The 19,264-nt window shown below is 40.5% G+C and overlaps 1 protein-coding gene across 7 annotated transcripts in view; it reads left to right on the plus strand.

The window, feature by feature from the left end:
• LOC134540806 (neurobeachin) overlaps positions 1-19,264 on the plus strand; it is a 987,386-nt gene that overhangs the window by 642,271 nt on the left and 325,851 nt on the right. For all 7 annotated transcript variants that reach the window (XM_063383739.1, XM_063383741.1, XM_063383738.1 and 4 more), the window contains 5 exons: positions 7,172-7,403; positions 10,519-10,854; positions 12,227-12,353; positions 13,346-13,454; positions 16,828-17,003. In XM_063383739.1, coding sequence (XP_063239809.1) covers positions 7,172-7,403; positions 10,519-10,854; positions 12,227-12,353; positions 13,346-13,454; positions 16,828-17,003 — 980 coding nt within the window. The remainder of the gene's footprint in view (positions 1-7,171; positions 7,404-10,518; positions 10,855-12,226; positions 12,354-13,345; positions 13,455-16,827; positions 17,004-19,264) is intronic.

Consider the following 19,264-nt stretch of genomic DNA (forward strand, 5'->3'; position numbering starts at 1 on the left):
TACATTTTTTTCAAGCAATTAAAAATACAAATTCTCCATTTTGACAAAAAATTAAGAAAATTGTTGTTTGGGGTTTTTTGTTGTTATGGTGGAAATGAATACAAAAAACTACTGCTCGGAACTTAAATTCATCACTTAATATTTTGGAAACATTTACGACAGATCAGTTGCTGTTAATGGTGTACTGAAAGTTATCTATAACTTTCTGGAATTTATATTTATGATTCAAAAAAGAGGAAATTAACAGTACAACAGGGCATGATTAATTATACTTTGTTTTAGTTTTGTTAAATTAATGTCTGTTGTTAGTGATAACATTTTAAGCACTCTCACCTGTGTACAGGTAGCTTGCTCACATACCTTAGGATTTGGGAATAAATTAGCTATTATTTTTTGTAACTTATTATGATAGTTGACTAGCCACTATCGTCCTTTTGTGCAACATCTGGAATTACTGCTACTATAAAATTATACACTTCATCTGTATTTTTCCCTACGAGGTTAACAAGGGCCTGTTCATGTAGCACATCACTGATTGTATGCAGCACTCTCCATTTTCAAAGCTTTAATGTCACAATAACTGTGTGTATCGATGGGCGTTGATGCAGGCCGGGGGCGGTGCATAATTCCCCCCCCCCCCTTTTTTTTCTTCATGACCCCGGGGCTCCAAGAGTGACTTGCTTAATGCTTTGGGCAGATGCGTTGGTTGAATTAATTACAAGATGACACAGAAAATTGGGAACTTTTGGCAAACAAAAATAGAACACATGCAACGATACAAAGCAAAAACCGCAATGTGCAAGTGGCCCACGTGGAGTAGCGAGTAGATACACCCGACGTATCTCTGTCTCTCTCCTCTACTGACTCACGAATGCAGTCGCACCGCTTAGGCCATTCGCTCATGAGGGAGTTGCCGTCTGCAGTATCCGTGAACGAATAAGGCGGGGACTGTTCGGGATGACAGAATTTGCTCGATTTCAAGACACATCTTTTCTTCTTCTTCTTCTTCTTCTTCTTCTTCTTCTTCTTCTTGCAACTTGTAATCACTTCGCATTTCCGTGGGTAGTTAAAAAAAAAAATAAAAAAAAATATGTGTCTTAAAATTGAGCGAATTCTGTATTGCTTAATTATTTTCCTTAGACCAAAATGTCATCGGTTTCATTCTATTGTCATCACTATGTTGCATGTGTTTCCTTTTTTTTGAGTGTAGGACTTACCACATTTTTAGTGTTCATTTGGTCACAAAAAAGATGTGTCTTGAAATCGAGCAGATTCTGTATTGCTGTAGTTGTTTTCCTTGCACCTAAACGTCATCGGTTCTCATTCTCAGTCATATTTGTGCCGGAAGTGTTTACTTTTGTGCGGTGTAGTTTTGTTTGAAATTGAGCAGATTCTGTATTGCTTAGTTGTTTTCCTTGCACCGAAACGTCATCGGTTCTCATTCTCAGTCATATTTGTGCCGGAAGTGTTTACTTTTGTGCGGTGTAGTTTTGTTTGAAATTGAGCAGATTCTGTATTGCTTAGTTGTTTTCCTTGCACCGAAACGTCATCGGTTCTCATTCTCAGTCAGATTCGAGCCTGGAGTGTTTACTTTTGTGCTGTGTTGTTCTGTTTGAAATCGAGCAGATTCAGTATTGCTGTAGTTGTTTTCCTTGCACCTAAACATCATCGGTTCTCATTCTCAGTCAGGTTCGAGCCTGAAGCGTTTACTTTTGTGCGGTGTAGTTCTGTTTGAAATCGAGCAGATTCTGTATTGTTCAAGTTGTTTTCCTTGCACCTAAACATCATCGGTTCTCATTCTCAGTCAGGTTCGAGCCTGGAGTGTTTACTTTTGTGTGGTGTAGTTCTGTTTGAAATCGAGCAGATTCTGTATTGCTGTAGTTGTTTTCCTTGCACCAAAACGTCATCGGTTCTCATTCTCAGTCAGGTTCGAGCCTGGAGTGTTTACTTTTGTGTGGTGTAGTTCTGTTTGAAATCGAGCAGATTCTGTATTGCTTAGTTGTTTTCCTTGCACCGAAACGTCATCGGTTATCATTCTCAGTCAATTTGAGCCTGGAGTGTTTACTTTTGTGCGGTGTTGTTCTGTTTGAAATAGAGCAGATTCAGTATTGCTGTAGTTGTTTTCCTTGCACCTAAACATCATCGGTTCTCATTCTCAGTCAGGTTCGAGCCTGGAGCGTTTACTTTTGTGCGGTGTAGTTCTGTTTGAAATCGAGCAGATTCTGTATTGCTGTAGTTGTTTTCCTTGCACCTAAACGTCATTGGTTCTCATTCTCAGTCAGGTTCGAGCCTGGAGTGTTTACATTTGTGTGCTGTTGTTCTGTTTGAAATCGAGCAGATTCTGTATTGCTGTAGTTATTTTCCTTGCACCAAAACGTCATCGGTTCTCATTCTTAGTCAGGTTCGAGCCTGGAGCGTTTACTTTTGTGCGGTGTAGTTCTGTTTGAAATCGAGCAGATTCTGTATTGCTCAAGTTGTTTTCCTTGCACCTAAACGTCATCGGTTCTCATTCTCAGTCAGGTTCGAGCCTGGAGCGTTTACTTTTGTGCGGTGTAGTTCTGTTTGAAATCGAGCAGATTCTGTATTGCTCAAGTTGTTTTCCTTGCACCTAAACGTCATCGGTTCTCATTCTCAGTCAGGTTCGAGCCTGGAGCGTTTACTTTTGTGCGGTGTAGTTCTGTTTGAAATCGAGCAGATTCTGTATTGCTGTAGTTGTTTTCCTTGCACCTAAACATCATCGGTTCTCATTCTCAGTCAGGTTCGAGCCTGGAGCGTTTACTTTTGTGCGGTGTAGTTCTGTTTGAAATCGAGCAGATACTGTATTGTTGTGGTTGTTTTCCTTGCACCTAAACGTCATCGGTTCTCATTCTCAGTCAGGTTCGAGCCTGGAGTGTTTACTTTTGTGCGGTGTTGTTCTGTTTGAAATCGAGCAGATTCTGTATTGCTGTAGTTGTTTTCCTTGCACCAAAACGTCATCGGTTCTCATTCTCAGTCAGGTTCGAGCCTGGAGTGTTTACTTTTGTGTGGTGTAGTTCTGTTTGAAATTGAGCAGATTCTGTATTGCTGTAGTTGTTTTCCTTGCACCAAAACGTCATCGGTTCTCATTCTCAGTCAGGTTCGAGCCTGGAGTGTTTACTTTTGTGTGGTGTAGTTCTGTTTGAAATCGAGCAGATTCTGTATTGCTGTAGTTGTTTTCCTTGCACCAAAACGTCATCGGTTCTCATTCTCAGTCAGGTTCGAGCCTGGAGTGTTTACTTTTGTGTGGTGTAGTTCTGTTTGAAATCGAGCAGATTCTGTATTGCTTAGTTGTTTTCCTTGCACCTAAACGTCATCGGTTCTCATTCTCAGTCAGGTTCGAGCCAGGAGCGTTTACTTTTGTGCGGTGTAGTTCTGTTTGAAATCGAGCAGATTCTGTATTGCTGTAGTTGTTTTCCTTGCACCTTAACATCATCGGTTCTCATTCTCAGTCAGGTTCGAGCCTGGAGCGTTTACTTTTGTGCGGTGTAGTTCTGTTTGAAATCGAGCAGATACTGTATTGTTGTGGTTGTTTTCCTTGCACCTAAACGTCATCGGTTATCATTCTCAGTCAGGTTCGAGCCTGGAGTGTTTACTTTTGTGCGGTGTTGTTCTGTTTGAAATCGAGCAGATTCTGTATTGCTGTAGTTGTTTTCCTTGCACCAAAACGTCATCGGTTCTCATTCTCAGTCAGGTTCGAGCCTGGAGTGTTTACTTTTGTGTGGTGTAGTTCTGTTTGAAATCGAGCAGATTCTGTATTGCTGTAGTTGTTTTCCTTGCACCAAAACGTCATCGGTTCTCATTCTCAGTCAGGTTCGAGCCTGGAGTGTTTACTTTTGTGTGGTGTAGTTCTGTTTGAAATCGAGCAGATTCTGTATTGCTTAGTTGTTTTCCTTGCACCGAAACGTCATCGGTTCTCATTCTCAGTCAATTTGAGCCTGGAGTGTTTACTTTTGTGCGGTGTTGTTCTGTTTGAAATAGAGCAGATTCAGTATTACTGTAGTTGTTTTCCTTGCACCTAAACATCATCGGTTCTCATTCTCAGTCAGGTTCGAGCCTGGAGCGTTTACTTTTGTGCGGTGTAGTTCTGTTTGAAATCGAGCAGATTCTGTATTGCTCAAGTTGTTTTCCTTGCACCAAAACGTCATCGGTTCTCATTCTCAGTCAGGTTCGAGCCTGGAGTGTTTACTTTTGTGTGGTGTAGTTCTGTTTGAAATCGAGCAGATTCTGTATTGCTGTAGTTGTTTTCCTTGCACCAAAACGTCATCGGTTCTCATTCTCAGTCAGGTTCGAGCCTGGAGTGTTTACTTTTGTGTGGTGTAGTTCTGTTTGAAATCGAGCAGATTCTGTATTGCTTAGTTGTTTTCCTTGCACCTAAACGTCATCGGTTCTCATTCTCAGTCAGGTTCGAGCCAGGAGCGTTTACTTTTGTGCGGTGTAGTTCTGTTTGAAATCGAGCAGATTCTGTATTGCTGTAGTTGTTTTCCTTGCACCTTAACATCATCGGTTCTCATTCTCAGTCAGGTTCGAGCCTGGAGCGTTTACTTTTGTGCGGTGTAGTTCTGTTTGAAATCGAGCAGATACTGTATTGTTGTGGTTGTTTTCCTTGCACCTAAACGTCATCGGTTATCATTCTCAGTCAGGTTCGAGCCTGGAGTGTTTACTTTTGTGCGGTGTTGTTCTGTTTGAAATCGAGCAGATTCTGTATTGCTGTAGTTGTTTTCCTTGCACCAAAACGTCATCGGTTCTCATTCTCAGTCAGGTTCGAGCCTGGAGTGTTTACTTTTGTGTGGTGTAGTTCTGTTTGAAATCGAGCAGATTCTGTATTGCTGTAGTTGTTTTCCTTGCACCAAAACGTCATCGGTTCTCATTCTCAGTCAGGTTCGAGCCTGGAGTGTTTACTTTTGTGTGGTGTAGTTCTGTTTGAAATCGAGCAGATTCTGTATTGCTTAGTTGTTTTCCTTGCACCGAAACGTCATCGGTTCTCATTCTCAGTCAATTTGAGCCTGGAGTGTTTACTCATGTGCGGTGTTGTTCTGTTTGAAATAGAGCAGATTCAGTATTGCTGTAGTTGTTTTCCTTGCACCTAAACATCATCGGTTCTCATTCTCAGTCAGGTTCGAGCCTGGAGCGTTTACTTTTGTGCGGTGTAGTTCTGTTTGAAATCGAGCAGATTCTGTATTGTTCAAGTTGTTTTCCTTGCACCAAAACGTCATCGGTTCTCATTCTCAGTCAGGTTCGAGCCTGGAGTGTTTACTTTTGTGTGGTGTAGTTCTGTTTGAAATCGAGCAGATTCTGTATTGCTGTAGTTGTTTTCCTTGCACCAAAACGTCATCGGTTATCATTCTCAGTCAGGTTCGAGCCTGGAGTGTTTACTTTTGTGTGGTGTAGTTCTGTTTGAAATCGAGCAGATTCTGTATTGCTTAGTTGTTTTCCTTGCACCGAAACGTCATCGGTTCTCATTCTCAGTCAATTTGAGCCTGGAGTGTTTACTTTTGTGCGGTGTTGTTCTGTTTGAAATAGAGCAGATTCAGTATTGCTGTAGTTGTTTTCCTTGCACCTAAACATCATCGGTTCTCATTCTCAGTCAGGTTCGAGCCTGGAGCGTTTACTTTTGTGCGGTGTAGTTCTGTTTGAAATCGAGCAGATTCTGTATTGCTGTAGTTGTTTTCCTTGCACCTAAACATCATCGGTTCTCATTCTCAGTCAGGTTCGAGCCTGGAGTGTTTACTTTTGTGTGCTGTTGTTCTGTTTGAAATCGAGCAGATTCTGTATTGCTGTAGTTATTTTCCTTGCACCTAAACGTCATTGGTTCTCATTCTCAGTCAGGTTCGAGCCTGGAGTGTTTACTTTTGTGTGCTGTTGTTCTGTTTGAAATCGAGCAGATTCTGTATTGCTGTGGTTGTTTTCCTTGCACCTAAACGTCATTGGTTCTCATTCTCAGTCAGGTTCGAGCCTGGAGTGTTTACTTTTGTGTGGTGTAGTTCTGTTTGAAATCGAGCAGATTCTGTATTGCTGTGGTTGTTTTCCTTGCACCTAAACGTCATTGGTTCTCATTCTCAGTCAGGTTCGAGCCTGGAGTGTTTACTTTTGTGTGCTTTTGTTCTGTTTGAAATCGAGCAGATTCTGTATTGCTGTAGTTGTTTTCCTTGCACCTAAACATAATCGGTTCTCATTCTCAGTCAGGTTCGAGCCTGGAGCGTTTACTTTTGTGCGGTGTAGTTTTGTTTGAAATCGAGCAGATTCTGTATTGCTGTAGTTGTTTTCCTTGCACCAAAACGTCATCGGTTCTCATTCTCAGTCAGGTTCGAGCCTGGAGTGTTTACTTTTGTGTGGTGTAGTTCTGTTTGAAATCGAGCAGATTCTGTATTGCTCAAGTTGTTTTCCTTGCACCTAAACGTCATCGGTTCTCATTCTTAGTCAGATTCGTACTTTTGTGTGTGTTGTTCTGTTAGAAATTGAGCAGATTCTGTATTGCTGTAGTTGTTTTCCTTGCACCAAAACGTCATCGGTTCTCATTCTCAGTCAGGTTTGAGCCTGGAGTGTTTACTTTTGTGTGGTGTAGTTCTGTTTGAAATCGAGCAGATTCTGTATTGCTCAAGTTGTTTTCCTTGCACCTAAACGTCATCGGTTCTCATTCTTAGTCAGATTCGTACTTTTGTGTGGTGTTGTTCTGTTAGAAATTGAGCAGATTCTGTATTGCTGTAGTTGTTTTCCTTGCACCAAAACGTCATCGGTTCTCATTCTCAGTCAGGTTCGAGCCTGGAGTGTTTACTTTTGTGTGGTGTAGTTCTGTTTGAAATCGAGCAGATTCTGTATTGCTCAAGTTGTTTTCCTTGCACCTAAACGTCATCGGTTCTCATTCTTAGTCAGATTCGTACTTTTGTGTGGTGTTGTTCTGTTAGAAATTGAGCAGATTCTGTATTGCTGTTGTTGTTTCCCTTGCACCTAAACGTCATCGGTTCTCATTCTCAGTCAGGTTCGAGCCTGGAGTGTTTACTTTTGTGCGGTGTTGTTCTGTTTGAAATCGAGCAGATTCTGTATTGCGTTGTTTTTTTTTTTCTTCTTCTGTAAACCAAAATGTCCCGGTGTGACTGGTGCCCGGGGTGTTCAGTCTCGTGCCGTGCTGTTCTGTTCCGGCGGGCCCGGCGCGCAGAGCGGGGACTCGCTGGAGGAGGTCAGCTCGCTCAACCTGAACGCGGCGGAGAGCGGCGCGGAGGCGGACGGCGGCCGGGAGGCGGCGGCTGACGACGACGGCGACGGCGAAGGCGGCAAGCGCAGCGGCGGCGCCGACGACAGCTGGACCGACGTCAACCTGAACGAGGACTCGGTGGCGGCGGCCAGGGACGAACAACATCGCAACCTCGACAACGCGGCCCGCTCCAGAGGTACGTGTCTCTCGGCACGCCTGGTGGGGTAAAAAAGGTGTGAATTCGTTAGAAGGTCTATTTAAAAAAAAAAATGGAGGAACCTACAGAAACGAGGTTTATTTGATTGGACTTGGTACATATCCACATATTTTTTTTTATATATCAAGTTCTGAAGATCGCATCGGGAAGATATCGGCATGCGTTGACGAAGGCGATTTCGGAACTCCTTCGACCTCTTTTCCGGCACGTTTCGAGGGGAGCGTGGCGGTTATTTCCTCCCGAATTTGCATCTTCAATAATTCTTATGCTGTGCGAGGAAGTTGTTCATATAAACCTTGATCCTTGCGGTGACCCCCCGCAGGAGGTCACAAACGCTCCAACGTGGTGAGCCCGCGGGCCACCCCAAGTCGCCCTCGGAGAGACCAGGCGCGCAGGGGACATCTGTCCGAGTTGAGTTATTGGAGCCGTGCAGGCTGTGGTGCTGTACTGTTGGAACCGGTTCTCTCACTCGAGTGAGCCGAAGAGCGGTCAAAGAGTTCCAAAATCGCCTTCGCTTCTAATGGCCATCATCCTCTTGATGTGTTCTCCAGAACTTGACACAAAAAGAATGACGATGTATGATGATTTCAATTAAATAAATCTCATTTGTATAAGTTGCCCCATTTTTTTTTTAATACCCCTTCAAAACCAATACACACCTTTTGCCCCACCCTGTACTTAAGTAATTAAGTGAAGTTTAAGTTGTTCGGAAAGTCTCAAAATAAACAGGAGTTCTATGAAAAGGTGCTGATTTTCAGTAATTATTACTGATTAAGTTGTACAGTTACTGAATTACTTAGTATTATTTATGTATTATAGATACATATTTTTTAATGACACATGGATGCGTGTGTATAGCAGAATGTATATATATTTTTTATATAAAATCCTGGTCTGTTTTTTGTTCCCTTTCAGCTTATTGGGTGTGCCACAAAAATAATTTTACTTCCCGAAACAGTCAAGAAAAAAAGCATGCGAAGGTTGCAGTATCAAAAATATAAATTTTGTTTATTATTTTGGATTTTTTAATTAAATTGCTTTTAGAACTGTGCATTTTTAAAAATATTTATTGGATGGTTTAACTCATGATTGTTTAAGCTTCTAGGTATTTTGTAAAGAATAGTATTCCGTGTAACCATTTTTCATGTTTGATTTATGTATGTTTTATTGTATGCATAACTGTGAGAACTGCCTGGAAGTTGGCAGCACTGAAACAGTAACATTGCTGGAAGTCATAAAACATCTATTTATTTTCAGCAGCCTTCTGCAACTTACATTTTGATTTTTGAAGTGAATTAATTTGACATTTTCTTGACACAGTGTTGTAAAACGTTGCTGGCGTGAAAAGGTTCAGAGAATATGTAGAATAGGGAGAAAGAGTTTTGCGTGAAGGTTTTAACCTACACAAGTAATTTCAGAATAGAGTGTTTATATGTTGTATAGCGTCCATATGTTAGCCTTTGTGCTTGCAATATACAGAACACTTTAAAAAATACAGAAAGTTTACCATTAAACATAGTTTTGATGTTTACGTTTATCAACCCCTGTTTCACAGTCGTGATTTTTCAAGTGCAAACGGGGCCCTCTCATTTAGGGGGTTCTTAATACCAGGTTGGGGGCCGGTATATCAATAATGATTAATTAACAATACTGTTGAAATAATCACACCATTAAATGTTATATTAAGATTTCCAGGACCCCAACCATAGCACGAAAACAATTCTAATTACTACAATTTATACACTTTTTTTTAAAGTAACCATAATTCGATAAATTTTATTAGTATTACTCAGCAAAATCATATTTCATTTTGTGATTTGACCTGAATCTAAGACACTTATTTGTTATGTCTTTTGGATTAAAGTGCTTTTAAAATGTATAGATATATATATATTTTTCCCAGTGAAAATAAGAGCGAAATGGGAAGTATGTGTTGTACTCGAGCGAGTGCGGTAATGGGCTAGGGTGTCCACAGTTAGTACTTTTGTACTGGATCTAGTACTTTTATAACTTTTTTTAGTGGTCTAGTACATTATACGCTCAGATCTATTACATTTTTTCTTTAACATAATAACATTACAGTCACTCCAATATGTTTTATTATTAAGCGTAATTATTCTTTAAAAACTATGGAATGTATGTGTGTGTGTGTGGTGTGATATTTAAGTTCGAGCATTGCAATGTCATAATAACTTCCTAAATTTTTAAAAACCATTACAAATTATAATTTAGTACCTTTTTTTTCTTTTGAATCTAGTAGTTTTTTCTCTCCTAAGTTGGTACGAAATGGACAGCCTAGTACTTTTTTTTTTCAAATCTAGAACTTTTTTCTCGCCTAATTTGGTACGAAATGGACACCCTAGTACTTTTTTTTTCAAATCTAGTACATTTTCTCGCCTAAGTTGGTACGAAATGGACACCCTAGTACTTTTTTTTTTTTCAAATCTAGTACCTTTTTTTTCAAATCTAGTACATTTTCTCGCCTAAGTTGGTACGAAATGGACACCCTAGTAATTTTTTTTTCAAATCTAGTACTTTTTTTTTTTCAAATCTAGAACTTTTTTCTCGCCTTATTTGGTACGAAATGGACACCCTAGTACTTTTTTTTTTTCAAATCTAGTACATTTTCTTGCCTAAGTTGGTACGAAATGGACACCCTAGTACTTTTTTTTTTTTTTTCAAATCTAGAACTTTTTTCTCGCCTTATTTGGTACGAAATGGACACCCTAGTACTTTTTTTTTTTTTTTTCAAATCTAGTACATTTTCTTGCCTAAGTTGGTACGAAATGGACACCCTAGTACTTTTTTTTTTTTTTTTCAAATCTAGAACTTTTTTCTCGCCTTATTTGGTACGAAATGGACACCCTAGTACTTTTTTTTTTTTCAAATCTAGTACATTTTCTTGCCTAAGTTGGTAAGAAATGGACACCCTAGTACTTTTTTTTTTTCAAATCTAGTACCTTTATTTTCAAATCTAGTAGTTTTTTCTTGCCTAAGTTGGTACGAAATGGACACCCTAGTACCTTTCTTTTTCGAATCTAGTAGTTATTTCTCACCTGAGTTGGTACTGAACGGACGCCCCGGCTGCGGGCAGGTGGCGACGCGGACGGCGACGGCGGCGGCGGCGGCCTGGAGCGCGGGGAGAAGCCCCGGACGGAGATCTCGGTGGTGCGGGTGCCCGACGGGGTGTGCCACCCGGCTCCCCCGGGCCAGGGGCAGGCCCGCCCCGACGAGCTGCCCTCGAAGCCCCTGGTGGTGGGGCACCTGCCCCCGCCCGCCCCCTCGCGCGAGGCCTCGCTCACCCAGAAGCTGGAGGCGGCGCTGGGCTCCGTGTGCCCGCTGCTGCGCGAGATCATGGTCGACTTCGCGCCCTTCCTGTCCAAGACGCTGGTGGGCTCGCACGGCCAGGAGCTGCTCATGGAGGGGAAAGGTAACGGCTTCTACGCAGTTACATCGTGGTAGGTATTTGGTTGGTCAGAAAATATGGTAATCCTAACAGGTCTCAGGTCTCGGCCTCAATTATATCAGATTATCAGCACTCCACTCCAAAGTATGTTCATATTAGTGATTGGCCATTTAAATCCCAAACTCCTGAAATACCATTAACTTGTAGTATTCAAGGAAAAATTATTCAAAAATATATATATATATATATATTTGGGAAAGGGCAGTTCAGAAGATTTCAAACATCACTTTCAGTGTACTAGACCTGTATTGTTTTAGGCTAAGAAAAACTATGAAATCAATTTGTGCTTGCCATCAGCATCAATCAGTATTACTCTCGGAAGCTTCATTTTTCACTTAAAAAAAAATTGTGAAAAAAAAAAGGTGTTATTTTTATCCTAAACATTTTTTAATGCTTTTTTTTTGTGTTATACCTATCTCAGTTTGTGTTGCTTATCTCAAAAGTTATATAACTGTTGATAGCTGTTACAAATTAATATACAGTAGACTTGCGATTATCCGGGGTAATTACTGGCAAGTGGGTCCACATTTAATCGAAAAACACGGTTAAAGCAAAATTAAAAAAAAAAAACTTAAATTTGTTTTGTCCCGACTATCTAGACCAACACTGCAACAGACGCCCCTTGAAGTAACAGCCTAATTTGTTCCAGTAAAACAGAGCGCTAATCGATACAGCGCTTGTCATATGTTTATTTTTATAAGAGAGTATTTTAATCAAAAATATTTTTGTAATATTAGAATATTTTAAAATATTTTTAGAATATGCTATAGAATGTTCTGAACCATAGTGCGCGTCATTAATGGGGGCAAAGATTTTATGGTTTTATTTTCAGGTATAATAAGTAATATCTAGGAATCAAACATGTAATTACATACAATTACAGCAATTACTGATGAATCATCCATCAAATGACACCCTAGTTTAGTACTTATATATATCTTATGAAGTAGATAAGTAAAAAAAAAATCTTCTTATGATGTTGCCATTCACTTACACACATTCAGTCATGATTATGCCGTGCAAGGGGTTTCCCCCCCCCCCCCTTTTCTTTTTTGACCCAGCGCTCTTAGCCTAACGGCCCTACCGCCCTGGGGCCCCCATGGGCTTGGATGCGGATCACGCCGCATACACAGCCGGGAAGGGCGTTGGAGCTTCGGGCTATACACAGGGGCTGGGGCTACCCATCCCAGTGTGTGTACCACCTTCGGCCCCCCTACCACACATTCAGTCGGCTTCCACCCCTCACTCCCTTCTTCCTGCGTACGCATGCCCTTTCGAGCTGGAGCACGGGAGCGTTACGCCACCTGTGATCGGTCCCCCCCCCCCCGCCGCGCAGGTCTGACGACGTTCAAGAACAGCACCTCCGTGGTGGAGCTGGTGATGCTGCTCTGCTCCCAGGAGTGGCAGAACTCGCTGCAGAAGCACGCCGGCCTCGCCTTCATCGAGCTCATCAACGAGGGCAGGTGAGCCCCCCTACCCCCCCACCCACGACCACCCTCCTCCCCCTTCCCCCCCCCTCCCTCTCGGGTCCAACCACGTCGCCGGTTGAACTGACTGCTATCAGAACACCTCCGCAATGCTCTTTCGACGTCAGTAAAGCATTGCCGTTGTTTCTATAGGCAATATATTGGTGAGTGAAGTAGTTAAAGTTTGTGCTGAGATCATCAAACCAGGTTTCATTAGACAAATAATGTCACAATTTGAAGAGACTAGATTTTTGAAAAATTCGTAAGATTTAGTCTGACTTTTTTGATAGAGGAAATCTCAGTCACGGCCGTGATTTACACTTCTTTAGGCACGTTACGAGAAAAAAAAAAATTACGAGAAAGAATTTTCATGATGCACGCGCACCGTGCGACGAAATTTTTCACAGGGTGAACATTCAACATATTTTTTTTCTTTTCCATTTTTTATTTATTTATATGCAGAATTAAAAGTAAGTGTGGCTTGTGATGCGCATGCATAAGTACAAGCACCCATTCATTTAATGTACCGTGTTTTATCGCGTAATCGTCGCACCGTAATTTTAGGGCGTCAGTATTTGGAGAAAACTAATTCTCGCATAAACGTCGCATGAATTTTTTGGTCCCGCTGTTAGATTGCGAGCGCTTTGTGTAGGTAGTTTTTCCCGTATAAAACAGTGTATTTTAAAGTACGTAGTAAAATAATTTAACAAAATTGGTGTTATTAATTTTTTTATGTGAATGATATGAATGTCTTACTTGGCGGTCGGGCGGCCACAACAAAAAATTGTGTTTTATTTTTTGTGACCACGACTTTTAAGTTTTGGAAAAAAAAAATATTTCCCCCAATCTTACTATATTCATTCAAATTCTTATTCGAGATTATTTTAGTGAAACTGACATACACACCCGGGCCGAGTCAGATGGGGCAGTAGACACTGGTCCGGGTTGTCCCGGTTGTCCCAAGTGATGGTGTGTTCTTGCCCCCGCAGGCTGCTCTCGCACGCCATGAAGGACCACATAGTGCGCGTGGCGAACGAGGCTGAGTTCATCCTCAACCGGATGAGGGCGGACGACGTGCTCAAGCATGCAGACTTCGAGGTAACCCGCCACGCTGCGCCGTGCCCACGGAACAATTGTGGCCGTAGACCATTTTAACATTGGTAGGCGCTGGAAAAATTACCATCTGTTTTTTTTTTTTTTTTTTTTCCCCTCCAAAATTAGCATTTCCTATTTTGTAAATTAGCATCTTTAATTGTAAAATTATCATTTTCAATTCAACTTTTTCAAAACGTAATACTTACTTTTTAAATGTTCGTAAAGTCAACAAAAAGCATTTTATTACCATCTATGCAGCAACTGAATCAAACTAAAAAGTTACAGTTATGGTCCTGCTGACATAGTTAACAATTTTTTGTGAACACTAAATAAAATGTCTACAAATCTGATCCGGATTATCCAGAGCTCCGGACGAACGAGGTTTTACCGAACATTGAAAGATCTTCAGTCCTTCATGTTCTGGACCTCAGACATACCGGATTAATGGTTTTGCGGGATTGTCGATCGCAAATGTAGTTATGGTGAAAATACTAAAGTAAATTGAATATACAGTACAGTGGTATTTAAAATAACTTGTAATAAGTTACTCTACGGAAAGAAAAAATACAGATGAGATTTGGTCTTCTTCATAAAATCACTACCGGAAATTCACCCAAAATTTAAAATGTGAAATGTAACCCTCTTGAAAACAGGAAACACTGTACGGTAATGAAAACTGACAGTAACAATGAAAAGAAGCTGACATATCCAGAACATAGTTTCCTCATTTTTAATAGTTTGCATTTCAGTAAAGAGGTTTTTTTTTTGTGTGTGAAAAAGCATGAATTCCTTTTCTTATGCAGTGCCAAAACTTGGTAATATTTTTAAGTTACCTGGATGCAGTGTGTTACACGTAACATTTTTTAAACTCTAACACTGATGTTTTTTTTTTTTTCCCCTCCTTTCTGTGTAACAGTCTATTTGTGTATCTTTATTTAATTTGTTTGACATAACTTTGGCTACATTAAAGAAGATGTTTGAAGAAGACCAACTGGTTGGATTTAATACATTTCCAGCTATTGTTAGAACCTAGGGTTACATAGAGAAAACCCACTTGTAATATGCATTAAACAATGTTAAGTCCTATGCCCCCTTAATGTGCAATAGCTATGTGAAGTAGTGTAGTTATCACGACAGTTGTAGTAGCCCGCGAGAAATAATAAGTTATTTCCTCGCAGTGCATACAGACTAGAGCCTGTTAGTAAATATGTGGTCGCAACAACGTATAGAAGGTCTGGAAGGTGTGATTCATGCCTTGACTTACAAAAAAATAAGGGATGAAAATTTCAAAATAAGAATAACAGCAACAAAAAAAATGGTGGAGCCAAAATTCAAAAGCTTAAAAGAACTGCGTTTATACTAAAGGAACTTAAGCAAAAAAATTAGAAAAGTTGTTGTATTGTATTTAGCAGTCTGGTGGTTGGTTGTATTTAGCAGTGGTGGTATGTTCTTATGAACTTGTTGTAGGTAACTTAAACAAAAAAATTCAAAAAATTGATGCTTGGTTCCTTTTGTATGAAAGCCATCCAAATAATAGGAAGAAAAAAAAGGAGGGGGGGGGGGGGACCTACATTTTAGACTCTCTTTTAATATGACCAGCTCTTTATCCAGACTATCTTCCGTCTCCTGTATTCCCCTGCACTTAATGCAAGTCTGCTGCACCCCGCATGACTAGAGCCCAGGGTCTTCCCCTGTGTCTATGCAGGTTTCACCCGGGCCCAACCTATCTCTAGTTTTAGTCTATAACTAATAGTGAGGGGGAGTTAACCATCATGGCTTCATTCAGTAGCTGCCGTGGCTGGCCAATCCCAGCACAAGCCACACGATGCATGTGACCCTCTCCCTTCATTGCTGATCCCAGCATGACTAGATCCCTCCCTAACCCTGAACCCTTCTTAAAATACACTTGGTTCTAGTTAGATTAAGGGGAAAAAAACACATGTAACTAAGTACACGCAGGGGCGCAACAACTAACTTTCCAAAGGGGGGGGGGGGGGCAATATACCTTTTTATAAAGAATCATCAATACCCTCTATTGAAGCGGGGTGTCCAGGGGTCCTCCCCCGGGAAAATTTTGTATTTCAAGTTGGAAAATTGTGCTATTTAAGCAGTTTTATCATCTAAAAATTGATTACACAGCACTTTCTTTGCCCCCGTTTGCCCCCACTTCAAGGTTTCAGAGGGGGACAAAATACTCTTGCCCGCCCCCCCCTCCCTCCTGTTGTTGCACCCCTGAGTACACCTGATAGAAGTGAAACTTCTTTGGCAATTTTAACCTCGACTCGTAAGTACCATAAGGGGTAAAATGGCAGACAGAAAGAGAGAAAGAAGATGATTTTCTAAGTAAACATGAATTTCCAAAATTATTATTACTCACTTCAAATTAACTGCTCAGTATATCAATAATTATTTATCTATCAATAATGATTAATTAACAATAAATATTACTGAATTTGAAATACTCACACCATAAAGAAAAAAACTGTGCGTGTTACTGTTTCTTCAAACAATTCTGCCATTTTGGAATACAGCATATCTCTGAACGAAATATGGAATTCACAACAGGTAGCGCTATCTACACGGGAAATACAGGGACTGTCTCAACAGCGCTCTCTACGCTGCTGGTTGAACAAGGATGTACTCACTTCTGACTGTATCGGATACCTATGTCTATTTTGTGAAAAAAATATGTTCTATTCTTTCGTTCATCTATCTCTCTCAGTTATATATATTTTTTGTTCGGGAGACAAGTCATCGCACAAAGATGAGAATGAAAAACAAACCCATCAATGTATGTATCATAGTGCTCGCTTAATGTCTCTTTTGGCCTAATATGTCATATTCTATGTTCTTTTTCATGTCAGAAACTTTTCACAACATTTTTTAAAGAAAACGTTTCATTTGAATTTGGCCTTGATAATATTTTTCTCCCGTCGCTCCTGAAGAAGTTTCACTTCAAAAACAATTAGGGGGGAAGGGGGGGGGGTGCCAAAATCGTTTGCCCATCTCGGTTCCCCTTTGGCTCCCGGCCGCGTCGGGGTGGGTGAGTGTAATCTCCCTAGCGAGTCCATTTGCACCTCGAAATGTGTTTTATTTTTCTTATCAAGAGATGTTATACTACATTTTCCGAATGAGGAAACCGTTTAAATGAATTTTAACAAAATTATTAGAATTTTAGTAAAATTCCTTGATGTTGAAAACAGAATATTTGTATGTTTTGCTTTTGTTTGGAGTCGTTTCATTCTATAGTTTAACCTTTCGCTCTGCGAATCAGATGATTCAGTAGTTGGCGTACCTGTCCCGGCAACAGATGAGGAAACTTTATACTGTTATGGGGTGGAAAAAAACTGACGACGTCCCGTTGCGTGCCGTGCAGTCGCAGTGCGCGCAGACGCTGCTGGACCGGCGCGAGGAGGAGCGGATGTGCGACCACCTCATCACGGCCGCGCGCCGCCGCGACAACGTGATCGCCAGCCGGCTGCTGGAGAAGGTGCGGAACATCATGTCCAACAAGCACGGCGCGTGGGGCTTCAAGGACCCCCTGGCGGCCAGGTGAGCTTCCCCCCCCCCCCCCCCCCCGCGGACCTGAACCATGGGGGCGACTGAATTGTTGCCCATTGGATGGGCAGCTCGTCAGGATTTTTCTGACAGTGTTGTTTTTGAAAGGTTGTCTGAATTGTTGCTTATTGGATGGGCAGCCCTTCAGGATTTTTCTGACAGTGTTGTTTTTGAAAGGTTGTCTGAATTGTTGCTTATTGGATGGGCAGCCCTTCAGGATTTTTCTGACAGTGGTTAGTTTGTAAAGTGACCTAATCTAACCTAACCTAATCTAACCTAACCTAAACTAACCTAACCTAACCTGACCTGACATAATCTAACCACTGTCAGAAAAATCCTGAAGGGCTGCCCATCCAAGGGGCAACAATTCAGACAACCTTTCAAAAACACTACTGTAAGAAAAATCCTGATGGGCTTCCCTTCCAAGGGGCAAGTTTTCAGGATTATTTAAACACTTAGAGGAACATGTTTTCAGAAATTGGATGGGCTGCCCTTCCAGTCGCTCTACAAACAAACCATTGCCAGAAAAATCCTGAAGGGCTACCCATCCAACGGGCAACAATTCAGCTCCCCCAAACCATGTGCCGGTAAAGGCGAGATCCTAGTCTGCCTGACGGTGCAGCGAGGCCTACAGCCGGGAAATTTGGGGACGTGGAATCTCCCGAGCGAGTCCATTTGCACCTCGAAATGTGTTTTATTTTTCTAATCAAGAGATTTTGGACCACATTTACCAGATGAGGAAACTTTATACTACTACCCGTTTAAATGAATTTTAACAAAATTATCAGAATTTTAGTAAAATTCCTCGTTGAAAACAGGGGATTAGTATTTTTTTTTTTTTGCTTTCGTTTGGAGCCCTTTTTCTTTTTATAGTTTAACCTTTTGCTCGGCTAATCAAATGATTCAGTAGTTGGCTGGCGGCGGGTCTTGGCGGAAACTAGGTGTGATTTTTCGTCCAGAAGTGTAGTCGGAAACACAGTTTGCGTACGTTTATCACGCTCTGGGTTAATTTAAAGAATATTACGTTAAATTCCATATCCGATTTTCGTATTTTAAGTGTATTTTAGACATGAGAACAGGTTGAATTGCTCATTACCGAGGTTAGATGTTACTTATCTATGGCGAGTACTGAAAAAAAATTTGCTCACATTCTTTTATAGTTGTATTTAACACTTAATGTATTTATAACCATCAGCATTAAAATACCATATATAAATATTTGTTAAAATAAGACTTGAAGTTATCATGAAGAAAATTTTAGAAAAAAAATTTTTTACCTATTTTAATTTTTTACTTTTATATTCGTGTTTAAGAATATCATGATATTTGTTTAAAAATTAGAATTGAAGTAAAAAAACTGACATTGCTACAGGCCTAAAAACTTCAATACTCAGCTTTATAGGGATGTTAGAAAGTACAAAAACAGAAGTGTTGTGTTAAATAGCCATAATTCTAAAGGTGATATCTGAGGTACAATTGGACAATGCCATGCAAATTGTAGTCGAGACCCTTAAACACATTGTATTTTATTTCGTTACATCTTTTATTTCAGTAACAGCATAATTTTTAAATTTTGGCATTGTTTATGCTTGCATGATTCGATAATGAACAGTGTGACCTATATAGTGAGGAGTTAGCGAGTCACTTTTTTTTTTTTAATATTTATTTGTAAAAATTCTGTAAAGAGCAAAACAACATAAATCCAAATTTGTTGGTGAAGGCCTAGTCACTCATGCCATTATTGTTAATGTAATTTATATGAAATTACCTAGATAAAAGGATTATTCCTGTAAATTTATCACAATAGTCCCTTCCCATTTTTTTGGTATTTGGCCACACATATTTCATTACTAGATTTTTTACTGAACTTTATTTGCGAGCTGTGAAAAACACCGCAAGTGATCAGAGTCATCTAACACTATCGCGACTTTTTCACAGCTATTATAAAACAAATAAATTTGGTAAATAGAAAGTTAATTTGTGACGAAACCTTATGTTCAAGAAATTTGTCGTGATAAATTCATAGGGAATAACCATAGGTAACTGGAAGGAACGTGGAACTGAAATAATGACCATTGCGTGTGTGTGTTGATGTACCGATGCTTTTCCCGAAACCTCGCATCTCTTTCAGTGAAGCAATTTTCCATCTCGGCTCTGAATATATATACTGTATAGAAGTCGCGAGTGGATAGGATTTACTCTACGTTTTTTCAGGAGCGTATGAGGAGCAGCTTGGAAACTTCACCTCTGTAGGG

This window comes from Bacillus rossius, chromosome 17 (assembly GCF_032445375.1).
Source record: "Bacillus rossius redtenbacheri isolate Brsri chromosome 17, Brsri_v3, whole genome shotgun sequence".
Lineage (NCBI taxonomy): Eukaryota > Metazoa > Arthropoda > Insecta > Phasmatodea > Bacillidae > Bacillus > Bacillus rossius.